This window comes from Phyllostomus discolor, chromosome 1 (genome assembly GCF_004126475.2).
Source record: "Phyllostomus discolor isolate MPI-MPIP mPhyDis1 chromosome 1, mPhyDis1.pri.v3, whole genome shotgun sequence".
In the NCBI taxonomy this organism is placed as follows: domain Eukaryota; kingdom Metazoa; phylum Chordata; class Mammalia; order Chiroptera; family Phyllostomidae; genus Phyllostomus; species Phyllostomus discolor.
This window is the reverse complement of record NC_040903.2, coordinates 28878932-28898336: the sequence shown is the minus strand read 5'-3', so window position 1 is coordinate 28898336 and position 19405 is coordinate 28878932. Positions and strand designations below refer to the sequence as shown.

The 19405-nt window shown below is 38.2% G+C and overlaps 1 protein-coding gene across 1 annotated transcript in view; it reads left to right on the top strand.

The window, feature by feature from the left end:
* The first annotated feature begins 3057 nt into the window (after nt 1–3057).
* The window catches only part of GABRA4 (gamma-aminobutyric acid type A receptor subunit alpha4), a 71552-nt gene continuing 55204 nt past the window's right edge, over nt 3058–19405 (top strand). The window contains exons 1-4 of the mRNA XM_028507072.2: nt 3058–3482; nt 3846–3964; nt 18012–18079; nt 19099–19319. Coding sequence (XP_028362873.1) covers nt 3397–3482; nt 3846–3964; nt 18012–18079; nt 19099–19319 — 494 coding nt within the window. The 5' untranslated portion in view covers nt 3058–3396. The remainder of the gene's footprint in view (nt 3483–3845; nt 3965–18011; nt 18080–19098; nt 19320–19405) is intronic.

The following is a 19405-nucleotide window of genomic DNA, read 5'->3' as shown; positions in this document are numbered from 1 at the left end:
TTCTAGTCTCCAGAAATGTAAGGAAATTGACTTCTGCTGTTTAAGCTAAAAAATAAAGGTAAAAGACATTTATCACAAAGTAGGAACTTGACAGCAAATTTGACAATATGTTTAATTAGGGGCACTATTGGTTATGTATAAATTGACCTTCCTAATCATTACTTTCAGGGGCTGAAAAAGAATCTGTTACTTGATAATAGTATTTTTTCCCCAAAACTTTGAAAATACACATACATATATGCAAGTACATGTAAGAAAGTGTTCCTTCTAATATTTAGTATTCTACTTAAAGTTTATAGAACATTCTCACACACACACTCACATGAATTATGGCTCTCTTTGGAATCAGCTATAAAATAATTCTTGTAAAATTACTTTGAGAAGTCATTCCAGAATTCAAGGTCTAAAAAATAAAATACCACTTTATACATTGTTAGCCATTTTCAAATGAATCTACAAAGTATTTATTAAATTTAATTACTTGCATTCCAGGCCCTTAAAAATATTTTTTCTACTTATTATAAAACATAAGACTTTCAAATGAAATAAAAGCTGATATCAGAGAGCTAATTTTTATTATAACTTAAATTAATGAAGGATTTTTGGAGAGTATTAAGTATACATGTACTTCTTCAATGTTGAACTTGACCATGGAGAATTGTAAAAATGTTTAATTAATAATTAAAAATGCTATAAGATTAGAATTTCCAAATTTTATGTATAGAAATTGTTCAGATAAGATACAAATATTGCCCAAATTGTGTTATCTTTCAAATAAGCACATTGACATAACTAAATCGGAATTCACTATATGTCAAATACAAATAATTACTTATTTTGGAGGCAGTATCAACTGATATAATGAAATAGTTGTTTAAATAGACTCTGTTAGGGTACCCTGGATTATTATTTTTATGTAGTAACCATTAATACAACAGACATAGTTTTGAGATGCCTTAAAAATGAATATAAACATCTATGACCAGACAATAATAGCAGGCCAGCATACAGGTAAAATTTCAGTAGAAGCATTGTTTTAATACCCAAAAGAAAAGGCATGATTAGAGAACATAAAAGAGATTCTTCTTACTTATTTTAAATATAGGAGACAAAGAAATGCATTAACTAAAAACAATTGATAGCTTCTATATTTTTGAAAGCAAAATGTTTCAACTGGTCGATATACATAAACTTCCAGATTTTGAAGCAGTAATTCACATTATTACCATTTTCTTTAAAAAAGGATTTTATTTACTTATTTTTAGAGAGAGGGCAGGGGAGAGAAAAAGAGGAGAGAAACATCAATGTGTGGTTGCCTTTCATGTGTCCCCCACTGGGGACCTGGCCTGCAACCCAGGCCTGTGCCCTGACTGGGAATCTAACCGGCAACCCTTTGGTTTGTAGGCCAAGGCTGACTCGATTGAGCCACACTAGCCAGGGCACATTATAACCCTTTTGAAATGGTTAAACTTTGTTCAGTATTTACCAGAAATAATTAACAGAAAGAAAGAACAGGTTGAATGCTTTAAAATTATTCATTTTATTACCACACAAAGTTTTTCTGTGTCAAGCCATTTGGTCATTTGATAAATTGATAATGAATACTCTCAAAGGAGACCCTCAAGGTCAACATAATAATGTATAGAAACTGACAACAGAAAAGGTTATCAAATAGGATGGAGGCATCACACATTGGTCAGAAATGTTTGTTCATTTGTTAAAATATCCAAAGACATGCTTATTGGATTTTAGAGAGAAATGAAGGGAGGGAGAGAGAGAGAGGGAGATAAACATTGATTGGTTGCCTCTTGCTCACACCCTAACTGGGGTGTTAGTTGCAACCCAGGCATGGATTTCTACCAGGAATTGAATCCTCAGCATTTTGATATATGGGATGACACTCGAACCCAGCCACACTGGCCAGGGCTGTATGTGTCATTTTTTTTATTAAAACTTTAGTCTCTACTATAGCTGTCCATGGCCTTTGAAACTCTAATGAAAGTTGTGAACAGTCCCACAGAAATATGCATACCCCCCCACAAAATTTTGTGGTCTTTTTCAAGGAATTCCATAGTCATTGTGGACTCTGAAACGTCCATCTTAACATTTTAGGAGTAGGGTGATCTGTATTATTTGCATCCCATCATGTCAGATATAAATCTTTATGATAAATTTATAAAATGTGGCTAGCTTAACATAATGATGTTTGGGAGTGGTGTACGAGGACCCAATTCAAATGCTATGAAAAAGAGCAATCAAAGACGTGTTAATTTTAAAGAAGAAAGTTACAGGTATAAGTTTAACACCTTATTAAGTGTGCTCTTTCTTGTCTCCCTCCCTCTCTCCCTGCCTCCCTCCTTCTCTCTCTCCGCATTGTTTTTCGTGATCTCTCCTTTCTCTCCAGCCATCCCTCCACCCCAAGCGGTAAACCTCTGGAATTCCCACTGTGTCTGTTGAGTGTCACAAAAAGTAAAAGTGATTGACCAGATGTGGTGATTTTGCCCACCTCTTCCCTTCTTTTCAGGAAAGGATGGAGTAGCCCAGCGGAGGCCCTCTGTTTGCCAGGTGGGGGCGGGTGTAATAAAGAAATTCGGTATCTTCACAGCAACAGCTTGGGAAATGCATCGACTACAGAATGAACCTCAAGTGCACTTCCTAACAGTTTGCGGGTCCGCTCAGTGAGTTGCAACCCCTTTAATCAGGAAGAATTTTGTTTCTTTCACCGCCCTCCAGCACTTGAAGAGGAGCGTCTCAAAGGTTGCTGTCTGTCCAGACTTGATCCCTTCTTACCATGGTGTCCCACCACTTCACCCCGCAATCGCCATCATTCTGTCCTTTCTCCGCCTCCAGCTAAGGAAATGGGTGCAAACAGGTCCTCGAACAACCTTAGGAGGGAGGGGCTTCATTGGTTGGATCCATATCCCAGCGGGAGGGAGGGGCACCTGGAGGGAGAAGTGGAAGCTGAGCAGCGCTGTGGGCCAGGACGCACTTGGGGTAGGGGCGCTGCGGCCTCGAGGAGGGGCGGGAGACCCTTGATCTTGCTACCCAGAGTTAAAAGGTCGGGAAGAACTTGCTCAGCTTTTCGTTGAAAGCACACCGCTATCAGCCCCGGGAGCTTCAGGGTGCAGGCACGAAAGGGTGTTGAGCGGTATACAAAGCTCTCCATCCACATTGGGAGCTCAGCGAGGAAAGGAGGGGGCGAGGAAAGGCAGGTTCCGCCTCCCCCTGGCCCGCGTGCACACACGCGCCCACCGCAGCTCAGGCTGGCTGAGCGCGGGCTAGTGTGAGCGCGTGTGCGCACGCAGTGGAGAGCCTCTGCCCTCGCCTGACACCCTGCTCAGGGCATCTGGAGACCCTGGAAAACTGATCAGGCTTAAAGTATGGCATGTTGCAAAGATGGTTTCTGCCAAGAAGGTACCCGCGATCGCGACGTCCTTCGGGGTCAGTTTCGCTCTCCTGCACATCCTGTGCCTGGAGGCTTGGTGAGTTCTCTAGGGTACTGGGGGGCAAGGGGAAGGTGGAGAAGTGGCCGGATCCTAGCCCCCTTTGGCCGCCCACCCCTCCCAGGGCAAACCGGACCCTCCTGTCTTCGCTGTAAGGTCAGGGGCCAGAGCCAGGCTTTTCGGTGACCACATAAACGCGGAGAGCAGAAGGGTGCAAGAAGAGCTCGGGTGTTGGGGTTTGTGCCCGGCGCGCGTCTCTCCCGACCCTTTCTCTCCCTCATCCCTCAGCTCTGCATCCTTTAGCTTGGGGCAAGCGACTCTTTCCCTAGAAGATGTTTCCACCTGTTCTCTGATTCTTAAAATAATCCCTGCCCCCCCCCCCCCTTTTTTTTTCATTCGCAGTTTAAACGAATCCCCAGGACAGAACCAAAATGAGGATAAATTATGCCCGGAAAATTTTACCCGCATCCTGGACAGTTTACTCGATGGTTATGACAACAGGCTGCGTCCTGGATTTGGGGGTATGAACGATTTCAAACGCTGAAGTGTGTCCTGTCTGTCCCTCTCTCGGTCTGCCTGTCTGTCTGTCTGTGGGAATATCATTAGGTATGCCTCGCGTGTAAAATGAAAAATCAGTCTATCTCTTGCTCGCCCTTTCCATCCCTCCCTCCGTTTACCCCTCCCTCCCTCCCTCCTCTCTTTGGATTAGACCTCTGACAGAAGACCGCCCCCAACCACACTTTCCCAGGTCCCTGCCCCCTCAGAAGCTTTGCTTCTCCCCCACATTAATTACCTCCCGGTACTTGACTGCTGGGTGGGGGAGGTTGGATGGGAAGAGTCAAAAATGGAAACTCGGGGCTCAGCTGCCCTGCTACCTTCCTTGTGCCCTGAGAATGGGGTTTCCCTGAACCTGGCCATTTCACTCAGAGGAGGTTGCATATGAAGCAGCTGAGCGACGTTCCTTTTCTATCACGTGGTATCAGTCCCCCAGCCAAAACCTCGGCCTTGTTCTACCTAGGACATGAATCTGGGGCACGAAGCTGCCTGCTCTGCTAGAGAACCCAGTCCTTTCCTCTTCCCTCCTAAGTGGGATGCATTTTTCATTATTTGGGGAGGGGACAGTTGCTTCCTTCCTAAGACTTTGCAGTCAGAAGTGTTTCTTCCTTCAGTAAATACAGGGTACAACACAAATAACACCCTTTTTTATTAAAAAGTGTTTTATTAAAAGATTATAAGCATGTAATTCTGTAACATAACACTATCACACTCAAGCACATCATATGACATTTTAGGTGAAATGTTCAAACTAAAACTATAAACTATTACACCCATATTATTTACCCTTCCAACCACAGTCAAGCAGGTGTTACCTCTGGGGGATTCTGTATTTGGAAGAGGTTTACTAGAAGTGCATCCATAACAGTACCATTGCTCTTTTTTATATTCATATTCCCTTCGCTTACATAATGAGGATCTTTGTGGCAGGCATCGTGCTATGCACTAGGTTCACAGAAATCTCAAGTAACAATTCTTAACCTCAGAGAAGGCAAGTGACTTCACCGGAAGTGTGGGTCCTGGTTTTCTGACAGGCCATTCCCTGTTTTTTCATTTATACTGAGCTTGACACCTCTCAGGAAATGAGTGGAAGATACAGGGTTTGTCTCAAAGGAGCTCTTATATTCTAGTCGTCTTAATACTAACAATAATGACAACTAGTCTTACATGTATTTATTTAAATTTCTACATATCAGAATTTTGTAGGCATTACTGTTCAACCCTCACAACATCCTTGAGACAAAGCTATTACTACCCCCAATTTACAGATGTGGAGATTGAGGCTTGGGGAATTAAGTAAGTGGTCCAAGTTCACAGTAAGTGGCATGGGCATGATGTGAACCCAGTTCAGGTTGTGTATTTAAAAGACAAATCCATGCAGATTGGGGGGATATCAGGTACTAGGTGATGGGCATCACATAATATGTATTACAAGCACGGAGAAATGTAAGCTTCCTCCTGAGGATGTGTAGGAGACAAGATGATAGGAAAATGGAGAAAGGAAAAGGGAGCAGAACATTTCTGAGACATAGGACAGAATTAGACATGATTTAAAAGGAGTGTAGTCCCGGGTTACAAAATCTGTTGGAGAAAAAATAGAATTGAATAAAGTAGAACTGGATGGTTCTTTGGAGTCTAAGTTTTGTTCTCTTTTAACAAAGATGCTGAGGACTGGAAAGGAAAAGAGATTTATACAGGCACCCAGCATACGAAAAATGATAGGCTGGAATCAGGCCAGGTCATCTGATCCAGACCACTCTCCCCTGGATTTTTTTGAGAAGGTTGTGGGGAGCCATTGAGAGTATTAATTCAGTCTTTGTGTGTTGTCAGTGATAAGGGATGAAAGATTCTCCTGGTTCTTTTCACACCGCCTCTCCAGGGGTAGGATGCTCAGCACCGCCATTGCCTTTGTGCAAATTTGGAAAGAGGCTTTCTTATGAAAGTGAATCACGTGTCAATGCACAATCTTTCCTAAGTGGCTGGGAAATTATGACTTTAGATCAAAAATAATTTTGTGGAGAATGTGTCATGTGATGTGATACCATTTATACCATATCAACAAGAGAGGATTTATCTGCTCATAAAGATTTTAAACTTATTTCAAGTAAAGAATAAAAGGGGTATCAAATTGCATATTTTAAAAATATTCATTCAATAACTGATGTATCTGAACATAAATAAAAGTGAAAATTTCAAATTGAAACTATATGGCTTTATCATTAAATGTTGGGAGCTAAAATAATATCTGCCCAGTTGGTTATGATATAAGTTATCATGCAAAAGGGAAAAGGGATCCAATGTACATGAATCCTTTTCATCAACTCTCCTCTCCCATAGTATTACGCAGGCAATAAAATGAGTGAAATCAATCTGTGTAAGCCATTACTGGATTTTGGTTAGGTGCAGTACTGCTGAAATGTCTCAGAGGTGTTATTAGTCATCTTACATGTCACTGCCAAGTGATCTGCTCCACCACCTGGAGGTACTTTTATATCTTTAAGGGAAGGAGTTGAATTCACCTTTATCCAAGTGTTAGCAGTTGATTAATCAGTAAAAATTTACTACAGCACAGTTTTCTGGCTCTGCTCATTAATATTTGTGGTAAGTGTGATTCATTTTTTAGAAGTGGGTCATCCTCTGTACATGCATAGTATTCCAAATGTGACAAAGGAATAGTAATTCTCACCTGCAGAAAATGTGTGATCTGTTTACAGGATGTTGTAAATGAAATAGAATTCACTGAAAATAATAAGATAATTTATTCTTAGCATGGACTCTTGCTAAGTCCACAAGTTTGATCCCTTCCTTCTCTGACATTTCATGCTTTGCAGAAAGCTTGGCATTTTTAAAAGAAAATGAAAACAATTCAAGTTTTGACCAGTGTGCTAAAAATATGGATTTACTTCCTGGTTCCTTTAATCCTACTTTCACTCTTTGTGGAGCATTTACTTTATATCTGTTTATACAACTTAGCTGTGTTCCATTTAAAGTAAAGCTAAAAGCAAAGATCTGAATTGAAATTGGATGGTTTGTGATTGCTCAGTAGGCCAGGCAGGGGTTGAAATAGATTTAGAAACTAAATTACATATTTTTAACTCAGCAGCACAGCTTGCAATGGGGGAACTAAAAGGAACTGAAACGGTTCTCTCCTTTTCATCCCTCCAGGATCTCCTCTCCCTTGTTTCCCACATTCTCCAATTGGAGAGAAAAAGGGGGAAAGGTGAGAAGAGAAGGAAAGAGGCATGGTGTGAAAAGCTAGATTGGGACTTCTGAAGGGACGAAGTTCTTTCAGCCTCTGACAAATCAGTCTGCTAGCATCCTGAAGTAGCTTCTACCTGCTTAGAAGTGGCACACCAGTACACCCTTCCACAAAGAAGCTAGAAAAGTATCCCCCCTGTGCTCTTATCCACTTTCAACACTGTTATATGCCTTCTGAAGGAAGCATAGCTGGGGTACTGACCGCCAGGAAATAGTTCAGGAAGCCAGTCCTTACCCATTTTCCATTTATTGAAGGGTTACACAACATTTGGTTCATCTCAGTCTTTTGATGCACCTGATTTTGCGCATGCTTCCACTGTAGATGATTGCCTTGGATCATCTTTCACAACCTCTCTGAAATGGGAGTGACGCATTAGGGTCGGTTTTGTAAGGCTGCTCACTAGCATAGCAGGATTTCACATTCACAGAGTCCTCTAGAGTTTTGAAAATATTTTCACATATGACATCTAATAAGATTTTTACAACAAAATGAAGAAATAAGCAGGGCAGGCATCATTTCTGTTAGGAAGGAGACAGAGAAAAGGTCCCATGAGTTGCCCAAGAACACTTGAACTAGTAAATGATAAGACTGCAACTTGCATTTCAGTCTGTAAAATCCTGGTCCAGCTGCTAACATTGCTACATCCACTTCTAAGGCTTTCTTCCATCTTTCTGTTTGCAGAGTCAAATTTTCATTAACATTTTTTCTTGTTACTAAGTAAGTAGGTCATTAAAATAAGCAAAACTACATTGTCCCCCAAAGGAGCAAAATGAAACCTTTTATTTTAAAGCTTTAATAACATTTTAAAGTGGGAAAGACATGGAGAAGTGCATACACTTAGGTAAATTTGGAATAATTTTTCCACAGAAACGAGAATAACCTTACAATGTTTTCAAGTAATCTATAACTCAACCTAAAAATTAATGTGTCATGTGTTAGCTTTTTTAATTCAATATCAACAGAGGATATATTTAAAAATATGTAGAGAGAGGGAAAAAAAACCCTATCCACAGGGCAACAGAAAAGTACAGCTTCATTCTCTTCTGATTTGTCATAATCATTCATTCATTCATCCACTCATTCATTCATTTGTTGACCAGTAGATATTTAGAGACTACTATGTGTCAGGAGCAATGATAGTTTTGAAGATATGATTTTGACTCAGACACAAGCCTTGGTGAAACTAACAGCTGAGCAGCGTAGAGGGATAAAAATAACAAAGAAACAAATAATGAAATAGAGGTAATGCTATGGGACAATTCAATAGCATGTTAACACAAAGAATAAATAGGATGAGGGATCTCTTTCAGATGCTGTAGTCAAGGAAGTCTTTTAAGTTGAGACCTAAAGGTGCCAGACATGGAAAGGATGGGCAAAAGTTGTTCTCACGAAGAAAAGACAAACAAACAAAAAAAGTGCCAAGATCCTAAGGCAGTTAATAGAGAGAGGAGTGTGATTTAGATAGTGAAGGGAGTTCTTGTGCCTTAGCCAGAAAGCAGAGGAAGCATCTTGCAGGACTAGCTTGGGGTGGTAAACAGATGCCAGATCAGGTAAGGCTGTTGAGGATCCTGTAAAGGAGCTTAGATTATTCTTTTAGTGAACTTGGAAGCCATTGGAGTTTTTTAAGTGGAGGGAATGACATGGTATGCCTTCCTTAGATTGTAGTGTGACCCTTCTGGCTAACGAATAAAGAATGGCTTAGATCCCTATTAGATAAAGTGGTGAGGCAATGCTGGGGGCCAGGGGACCAGTGAAGCTCTTTTTTAGTTCTCTCCATTAAGTTAATGGCGGCTTAAATAAGGTGGTAGATGTAGTAAGTGTGTTATAAGTGGATAAAAGTGAGATATATTTTGGACTTACACAGAGATTGATATGGATTGCTTATGGTTGGTAAAGGAAAGGGAGAAACCAAAAATAATGCCTGAACTTTTATTTTGAGAAACTGGGCAGAGAATGGTGTTATTTAACCTAGGGAGGGCTACGGGAAGAACAGTAAGTATGGGGATAAAATCAAGAGTTTTTATTTGTACATGTTAAGTTTAGGACACATGTGTAACATCCCAGGGGTTGTATTAGTTGTGTAGATATCAGAGGAGAGTTTTCTCTTGATATATATAAAAGAGTTATCAGCATATAATGCTGTGAAAACAGATATCTAGATAAGAATGTAGAAAACAGCAGACAAAAAAGCCCAGGGCCAAGCCTTGAGGAATATTGACAGTTGAGGAATGGTAGAAAATGTATGTAGAATTATCAAAGGAGATAGAAAGAGTAGAAGGTGATACAGGCACTAGGAGGGTACGAAGTAACAAAATTCAAGAGAATGGAATATATTAAGAAGGACGGATGATACACCTCTCAAATTCTTCTATGATATTAAGTAGGCTTAGGCCTGGCTACATGGAGATATTTCATTTAATTAAGTTTTCATCAAATATTCATTAATCTTATAATATGTACTAGGCATTGTTCTAGAATAGCACTGGGGATACATTAGTGAGCAAAGGAGATGCAATTTCCTGCTCTCATGAGCTGGCATTTTAGAAACTAAGAGGCAGAAATAAAATATAGAATATAAAGCAGAAGAGAGGTTCGCAGTTTTAAATAGGGTAGTTAGGGAAGACTTCAAATGAGCAGGTGATATTTGAACAACGATCCTAAGTAGGTAAGCACATAAGCCACATTTGGGTGTAGTTTTATTGGGTAGAAGAGACTCAGTGCAGTCACACTAAGTGTAGAAGCCAGCGCTGATGCAGTGAACTTTAACAGGGCTCAGGAGTGGGAAGGGATCTGTGTGATGTAAGGATGAGGTGGTGGAAAGCTCTGCAGGCTGGTAAAAACTTAGTGTTGACTCAGAGTCATGTCGTGATTGGAGGGATTTCAGCAGAGGGAAGACCCGAGGCTAATTTTTCAAGGTTCACCTTGGTTGCTGTATTTAGAACAGTCAGGGTCAAGGGCCAATGCAGTGAGGCTGTCACAATAAACTAGGCAAGAGATGATGAACATTTTGACCAAGCTGATGGCAGAGAAATTTGTAAGGTTGTAAGAAATGGTTGGTTTCTGGTTATATTTCAAAGTCCTAGTCTACTGATGTCAACTAGAATGTGGGATGTGAGAAAAAGGGAGGTGTCAAATCTGGCTCCAAAGTTTTTGACTTGAAAACCTAGCAAAATGAAGTTGCTAAGAATGTGGCAGAAGCAGACCAGGGGTGTGGGTGAATAATTTGCATGTGGATATGGAGAATTTGAGATCCATATTAGATATTAAGTGGAGATGAGCCTGCAAGGCAGTATTTCAATATATGATGAGTATTTCAATATATATGGAATTTAGAGCCAGAGAACTAAAGTGATTATCAAGGAATTAAGGAGGGTAGAAAGGATATCTGAGCTCTGAAGTCTCCAAAGTTAAGAGGTGGGAAAAAGAGGAGGAATCTCTGTCCCAGGAAAACTAAGAAGGGGTGGTCTTTGAGGTAGGAAGAAAACCTCGGAGAGTGTGTATATACTGGATGTTAATTTTTTTTCAAAAGGGTGACAGATTTAATCAATTACATCTTATGCTTCAAACACATTAAGAAAGATAAGAACATAGAAGTGCCCACTGGATTTGGCAATATCTGTAACATTAGTGATTTGGACAAGAGCAGCTGTGGTGGTGATGGGTATGAATTCTGGGTGGGTTTAAGAGGGAATGGAAGTTTTTTGCCTGAGCATTTGTACAGCAGAGCAAAGAAACTGGACGATAAATAGAAGGAAAAGTAAAATTGAAAGAGCTTTTTTTTTTAAACGAGAGAAATAAGATTAAAAAAACAGTTTGTGGGGACAAAAGTGTTGATAGGGAAAAACGAATGATATTGGCAAAAAGAATTTTAGTGGATCCTGAGCATGAAAACCAGATTACAATGGATGATGGAGTAAACAGAAAGGGAAGAATTAGAGGCAATGTGTACAGTGTTTTGAGTTTTTTTTCCAGATGTTTACAACTGAAAGTGAAGGGAAAGAGGGAAGTTTGCCATTTTATTAAGATTGGAAATATTGTAATATGTTTGTATACTATGGGAATAATCTGTTAAAAGATAATTTAATATCAGATTGGAGGGAGGGGATAACTGGAAAAATGATCACCTTGAGTAAAACAGAGACTATAGGACCCAGAACACAAACTTATTTTCTTATGCTCTCAGTTAAACAAGAAAGATATACTGATACTATCATATCTTTGCATTTTCTTTAGGGAAAGGACAGGCAAAATGCTTTTGGCATTTTCTGAAATAGGCACTGTAAAATCTAGATATAAGCTATTAGTAACCGGGTGGATATTTAGATAACATTTGTCTGGATTAGTTTTCCTTTAGATGAAAAAATACATCAGTTCACATTTTTATTATTCTCCAGGCATTTTAAATTTATTATAAGAAGACCTTTAGTGCACGAAGTTGCATTTTGTATTAATAATCATTGGTTCATGACACATTCTCATTATTGGTTCACACATAATCCTATTTTATTCACTCATCTATTAGTTCCTTCATTTATCATTATATAATAAACACACCAGTTAGATCACCAAACAACACAACCTTGGAAACAACTTTTATTCTGGTATGTGGTTTCCCTTTTTCTGTTTCCCTGTCATGCCCACCTCAAGTAACCAGCATCCTGAGTCCTTTTAAAATCTATTCATAGGTTTTCTTTGAATACTGTTTTATCTAAACTTTAGTTTTTAAAAGATAAATCTTAATTTAAAAATTAATTATTTTGAATATGATACATCATTCATTGATGCTTTTTTCACTTAGCTGTGTATGGCTGAGATTCATTCTCATTGTTGCCTGTTACCCTCAATCATTCATTCTGACTGCTGGGTGATAGTCCCATTGCATAGGAACCAGTTTATTCATTTGCTCTGTTGGCACCAGGCATTTTGCTTGTTTCCAAGACTGTAGTGCTGTGAATGTTCTGGCCCAAATTTCCTGCTTTAAATGTGCAAGAGTTTCTTTTGCATATATATCCAGGAATGGATTTTTCTGGATCTTAGTGTAAGTGGGAGTTCAACTTGATGAGATAATGCCAAACTGTTTTCTGTGATAGTTTTACAAATTCAAACTCCCATTTACAGTGAATATGAGATTCAGGACCCACAGGTCCTTCATATCTATCTATCTATCTATCTATCTATCATCTCTCTACCTACCTATCGATCATCTATTTATTTGCCATAGAATTCTGGAAATGGTATTTTATTTTGAAATGATTTCAATTTTTCTAATTTCTAGTGTGGTTGAACAGTTTTTCAAATAAATCTTTATTGCCTATTAGAATTTTCTTTCTGTGAATTGCATTTCATCTTTTGCTCACATTTTACTGTTTTTTAATTTTTTCGTGTTTATTTAATTTCTTTATTTGAAGAATTGACCTGGACTGTTACAAGGATCATAGGGTATAGGAAATGCTAATCTATAATGTCATCTAAGTAAAACTCTATAGTTTTCTGCTTTCTCTGTGTTATCAATGGCTATCTGTTGTTTGTTTAATATTCATGAAGGCTAGCATTTCTATATTTTCTAATGGACAAAGTTAGATATTTAAAAAAACGATTTCACTCGAGATTCCTTGTTATTGCTGCTATAGTTCTTAAATACTTTAAGTTTCTTGGGTTTTGGAGAGGCATTGATAGTGGTTTGTAAGGGGAAGCTGGATGCATAGATTTAGGTGCTGAAAAATGACTAATGTCTCCTGCCATGCACACCTGGGAAGGCAGCCTGGAGAACAAGCATTGACTAGTTTCAACAGCAGCCAAAAAGCTTGAGTGTTTCTCCTGGTGTGACAGCAAATTGGACACTGTTATTGGAAAAGAAGTTAAATAGTGATATCCTTTGACCAGGTCTATATAGCTAAGTAGTTAACAGTGGAAAATTATCTGATACATTGTTAATTGCCTTCCTACTTTCCCAGCAAGTTAGATCCATAATAAAATAAGAGTATTACCCTGAAATTGATCTTGGTAGTTTGGGCTGTTTCAAAGACTGTTAAAGATCACTTTGTTTGCTTTAAAAACTGCCCATCATATTTTGGTATTAAAAGACATTTCCCTATTACCAAAGATAGAATTTTTAAACTATAACACATCTTTGATGTTATATGAATGCATGTAAAATGATCAGAACATGGTTTTACATGCACTTGTCCTAAGCTTGTCCTTCCAAGCTCAAAATTATCTGGTCTCTATATAATTATGCTCTTGGTAAGGTTGATTTGAACATCCTCAACAGTAGTGTTAGAGGAAGCATCTCTAAGAATTTTCCTTAATTGCATAGCAACCATTATTTATCCAGAACTGATTTATTGGAAATCCATTACATTTTAGGCCTGGGGTAAGTTCTGAGGGTAGATACAAATATAAATAAGATGCAGTTTCTTCTTTTATCAAGAAATATTTTTAGCTTAGCTGATGTAACAATGAATCTCAGTAATTTTTTCCTTTGGGGGGGGGGTTTGAAATTACTACTGGGATGATACTAGAAACAAAATCAAACAGGGCTATTCACCACCTATTATGTGCAAAATACTATGACAGTTGGGAACTTCAAAGAAGATCAAGGTTTTGTCTTTGCTGTTAACAGGAGAAAGAAAAATTCAAGCAGACTGTAATAATAATAAGAGCAAAGTAATAGAAAGGGCTGCAGGAACATAGTTCAGAAACTGCAGATGAACAAAACAGGAAATGTAGGTGTGGCATGTTGTTATACTAGATACAAAATTATATATAAAATTAATTACTGATTTATTATTTAATGATATAATCAATGTCATAAAGCTAGAACATACTTTGGAGATCAACACAAGCGGGTTATAATTCTGACTCTGGCATAGAACATTTAATCTCTTTTAGCTCAGTTTCCATATCCATAAAGTTTTCATGAGAATATCACCTTTGATTTGAGAAGATTAAATGAAGTAGCATATGGAAAGAGCCAGTAGGCCTTCAATAAACAGAATTATTATATCTCTGTTTTTTGTTCTTTGGAGAAAACCCATTCACTGTGAGCAGTTCTACACAAAATATCCCTCTGTCCATCCTCCATCCCGTCGGCTCCATCTCTAGTCCAGGCTAGTCATTTCTCAACTGGGCCAGTGTGATGGCCTCTTCTAAGAGCCTTTCTCATATTCTTGCCTCCTTAAAATTTGCTGTCCATATAACTGCCAGAATGATTTTGTAAAAAATATAATTCAGATCATATGATTTCCTTACTTCAAACCCTTGATGATTAGGGGACATGAATCAAGCTTTGTATCACAACCCATATGCAGGGGCGGAGTTATGCTAAATATGAGAAAAAAACTTGGGGAAACAAACAGGAACAATGATTGACCTTTGTATCCATTTGCTCAGGCTTCCATAATTAAGAACCACAGACTAGGTAGTTTAAACAACAGCAAGTTTATTCGTTTCAATTCTGGAAGCTCGGTGCCCAAAATCAAGGTGTCAGCAGGTTTGGTTTCTTGTAAGTCCTCTATGTTTTGCTGATGGATGGCATCCTTTCCCCATCTTTGCATAGTCTTTCTTCTGTGTGTTCCTGTCTCCTAACCTCCTCTTCTCATAAGGACACAACTCCCATTAGATTAAAGCCCACCCTAGTGACCTCATTTTAATCTAATTGTGTTTTTAAAAACCCTAACTCCAAATACAGTCACATTCTGAGGTACGAGGGGTTAGGATTGCAATGTACAAATTTGGAAGAACCATGATTCTGCTCATAACAACCTCTTTGTGGGTCTTTCATCTGTCACTGTCATGTCTACAAGTTTTTTTCCTATGTAGCTTTAACGACTGTCACTGTAACATATATGATAAATATGGTGCTTAAAAGATGCCACTTTCAGAATGTGGGGTAAGTCTCTGTCCATGCTCCCTAGTTTTTGTTCCATGTGGCATTCATTTCTTTTCATTCTCTTCTTGACTTGCTTTGCTCCAACTCTGCTGGCCTTTTTCTGGTCCGTGAACATACTGAAATATTTTCTGCCCATGAGACTTTCCCCCGAAGTTCTCTGTGCCTGGAATGCAATTATTTTGGCTCTTTCAATGGTTTATGCTTATCCCCCAGGTCTCAGTTTAAAAATCACTGATTGGAAGAATGGCTAAAAAGTCAACAGTGGCTTTCCCAGTCTCTCACACAATTACCAGTCTGTTTTGTTCCCTTTTGGGTGACAGTATTTTTCCATTCCATTGATTTCTTTATTATACTCTGACTCCTTCAATATCACAGTAACACCATGAGGCAGGGAACTCATGAGTCTCCTTTACCACTCTTAGCACCAGTGCCTAGTGTGGAACTTGGCACACCTCAAGTGCTCACTCATTAAATGTTTATTGAATGAATGTCTGAATGAAATCACTTTACCAATCATATGATTTTAGGGTTTTACACAGTCTCAAAGATTTTGAAGGTCATGTAAAGCAAATACTTAATAATGTCACAAATACCAAGGTTGAAATTTTGAACACAAATGGAATCATTATACTGCAAGAAGAATTAGTATTAACCCACACACCTTGAAATAAATTTGTAAGGAAAAATATCATTGGCTTAATGCCTCCTTCTCCTACACTTTCTCCACCCCCATACAACACCTATGGTATTCATATTATGGCACAGGGCCCAGTTTGGTAAATAGTATTCTAAAAAACAAATGCACACTCTCTGTAAACTAGAGTAAAATTAACATCATCACCATTTGCCCTATGAGACGGGCAAATAGTCATGCCCCATCATGGACCTCTGTGATCAGCAAGCCTGGGGCGGGGTCGGCAGTCTGCGTTTTCACAGGGCAGCCAGGTGACTCCAGTAGAGTTTGAGAACGCCTCCCCTAAATCAATCTTCAAAGTAATTTTTGATTTTTCAAGAATCTTGTCAAACAGTCCAATTGTCTGGACATGCTCAACTTTAATTGTCCTAAGTAACTTATCTCTTCTTGTCCTGACTCAGAGTGTGAAGCAGTGTTTTTAATACATTTGTAATTGTTCTTAAGAAACTAGCAGAATGATTACTTCCACTCTTGCACCACTCTGAGTAAAATCTCCATTTTCCGAGGTTCAACACACGTCACCTGCTTCTTGGATCATTTATCTATGCCTGGAACAGTTTGGCCTTAATACGTTATTACTACTCTATTTTTGTTGTTTCAAATTGCTCATTCCATTAAAAATTCAATTAACTTCTCATGCTGTCTCTGTTTCTCAAAGACATTATTTTTTAAAAATGAAAATTCATGACAGATCAGCCTGATATATGCTTTTTCTCTGACTTTACTTCCTAAGGATATATTTTCCTTAGGGTACTTATTCAAGAAAGAATTTTCTTGTTTTCCTTCAAAGTATTTTTCTTTCTGTAACTCAGTGTTCATCCTAAAGAGGAAGAAATAGTCTGATTCATTTTCACGAGGATAACTTCAGACCTAGGGCATTAAGCTATACCAGCTTCTCTTTGTCTTTTTTGGCATAAATCCATTTGCCCAAGCAGTATCCAGAGAGAGTAGCCCATCTCGATAGCAGACGTTATTCTATTGTAGTATGGAGTGTAGCCCCCAGTCATATGGTATTATAAACCATCATTTAAGGAAATGATGTTCAAGATGGCAACAAGTTTTCTCTTTATTAGTAATAAAAAGCTATATTACATATACTAATAACTGCTACTTTTATGGAGCACATCATGTCCTAGAGACTGGGACAAGGGATTTACATATATTATTTCAGTTAATACTCATTAAAACGTTTCCCTAAGAGGATACATGACTTGGCCGAATTTAAACAATTAAAAAAGTTTTAGAATTACATTTGAATTCCAGAATTCCTGATTTTAAACATCATGCTAAGCCCAGATTGTGCAAATTTTCCTTTGTCTAAAATCTGCCTCAGCCCATGACTATGAGGCCAAACATACCCATACATTTGTTCCTTATTGAAGGAACAGTCTCATTTAAGTTTAGGAAGGAATTGTAGTAGTGGCCATTATCACAAGCAAAGAGAAGCTACTACTTAATATAGTACTTCCATGAAAGATTCTCTGTGTTCAGGGTCTCATATGAGCAGTTTCATCTGATTCTTATCAATGATGTCGCTTTATAAGTATGATTGCTGCAATTGAGGGGTTAAGTAACTTGCCTGAGATCACACAGCTTTCAGGTGGCAGAGCATGAATAGATCTGATTTATAGGAGAGCTTGTCTCTGATCCCAGTCACCAGTGGATGGCCTGCCTATTGTTAAAGGTGACACGAATCATTTCTGTGCCTAAGTTATTTACCACTATTCTCAGCTGTCCAAAGATGCCTTTCTTACAGCCATTATGTTTTTTTCTCCTCCTTTCCTTATGACTTAGTTCCTTCTTTTTAAAAGCTCACTTCTTTACTGAAAGGCCAATCAGATGATGGGCTAAAAAAAATAACAAAGGCTAAAGCTTTTGTTCTCTGCACTGTCTGTCTTGACAGTGCCTGGGGGTGATGTACCTTTGGAGACACAATTTCCAGGTAAGTAATTGGTTATTTTGTTTTGTTTGCTTGTAAATAAACACTGCTTTCTAGTTTTGTTGTTCTTTTGTCTACATTTTTTTGTAAAGATGCAATATCTCACTGAAAAATTAAGATGCTTATAAAAATATGAAATATGCCTGTATTTACTCTTGAATTATCAAAATCCATGTTACCTGTCAGATTGGCAATTACTTTTTCACACTTATTTACTTCATACCCGTTAGGTCCAGTCACAGAAGTAAAAACTGACATATACGTCACCAGCTTTGGACCTGTTTCTGATGTTGAAATGGTAGGTCGTTGGAAAATTTAATGTACTTTTTGAGGTTTAAAGAAAAACAGAAAAGAAGGTAATTAGTGTGTACTTTAGCTGAGTCATACAAAGTTAGAGCTAGAAAGTCAGAGAACAGCCAAATTAGACTCAGAGGTTTATAAGAAGTAAGACATTGAATTTGCATTTCAGCTTTAATGTTGGAGTTTTTTGGTTTGGTGTCATACTCAACAAAGAAAAGAGCTTTCTTGTTACTAGTCTTCATGACACAATCTTGTGCATGGTGGGTTTTTCCTTAGAAAATTGTTGAAGAGCATAAACTTAGTGCCTGTAATTAATTTTGGATTGACCCTTTATATAATAGTACTAACTGCAGATAATGCTCCACATTGGCTCAGTTGCTCATGCCCCAGCCCCACCAACCCCTCTTCTCCCTCGCTTTTTCTCGTGTTTAAAGAACTTAGAAAGCCAAGCTCTAGTCCAGGTAAATTCATCCATTCAGTTGTGTTCTCTAATATTAAATATGTCTAATTTCAAGGCCCAATAGCCCACTTCATTTTTTTCCCTTGCAGAGTCAAACCCTGGGCTCCTAGGTGAATTTTCATAAGTGTTATGAATGTGAAATTTCTTTTTCATATATTTTACGGTGTCTTAAAGAGATGCTTACAGATTTATGATTTATTATGTAATGATATATGTTACATATTAACTAATTTTGTTACCAGGTCTAAAGTACAACTGTAATTACCTGGTGCTGGCAGTGTGATTAAATTATAGTTGTTATTTTTGAATGATGAATATGTATTATAATTTATCTAATAAGTGTGGAAGATTAAAGTATCAAGATGGATATTACATGCTTTCATTGCTGAGAATACTTTTGTTCCATTGATTTAAGAAAATTTCTGCTCCTATTAATTTAATTCTAATTTGGGCAGTCTGTTTCATGAGTGGGAAAGAGGCTAGCATTGAATGCATTTTTTTGCACATTTATGTGTAATCATCTGTGATTTGAATGTGTCATGAACTAATTTCCCTAGGAATACACAATGGACGTGTTCTTCCGACAGACATGGATTGACAAAAGACTAAAATACGACGGGCCCATTGAAATTTTGAGATTGAATAACATGATGGTAACAAAAGTATGGACCCCTGACACTTTCTTCAGGAATGGGAAGAAATCTGTCTCACACAATATGACAGCCCCAAATAAGCTTTTTAGAATTATGAGAAATGGAACTATTTTATACACAATGAGGTAGTCGTTTTTTCCTTTTTCCCTTTTTATCTTTTCTTTCTCCCTCTCTCTCTCCCTCCCTGCCTTTCTGCCTGCCCTCCTTCTTT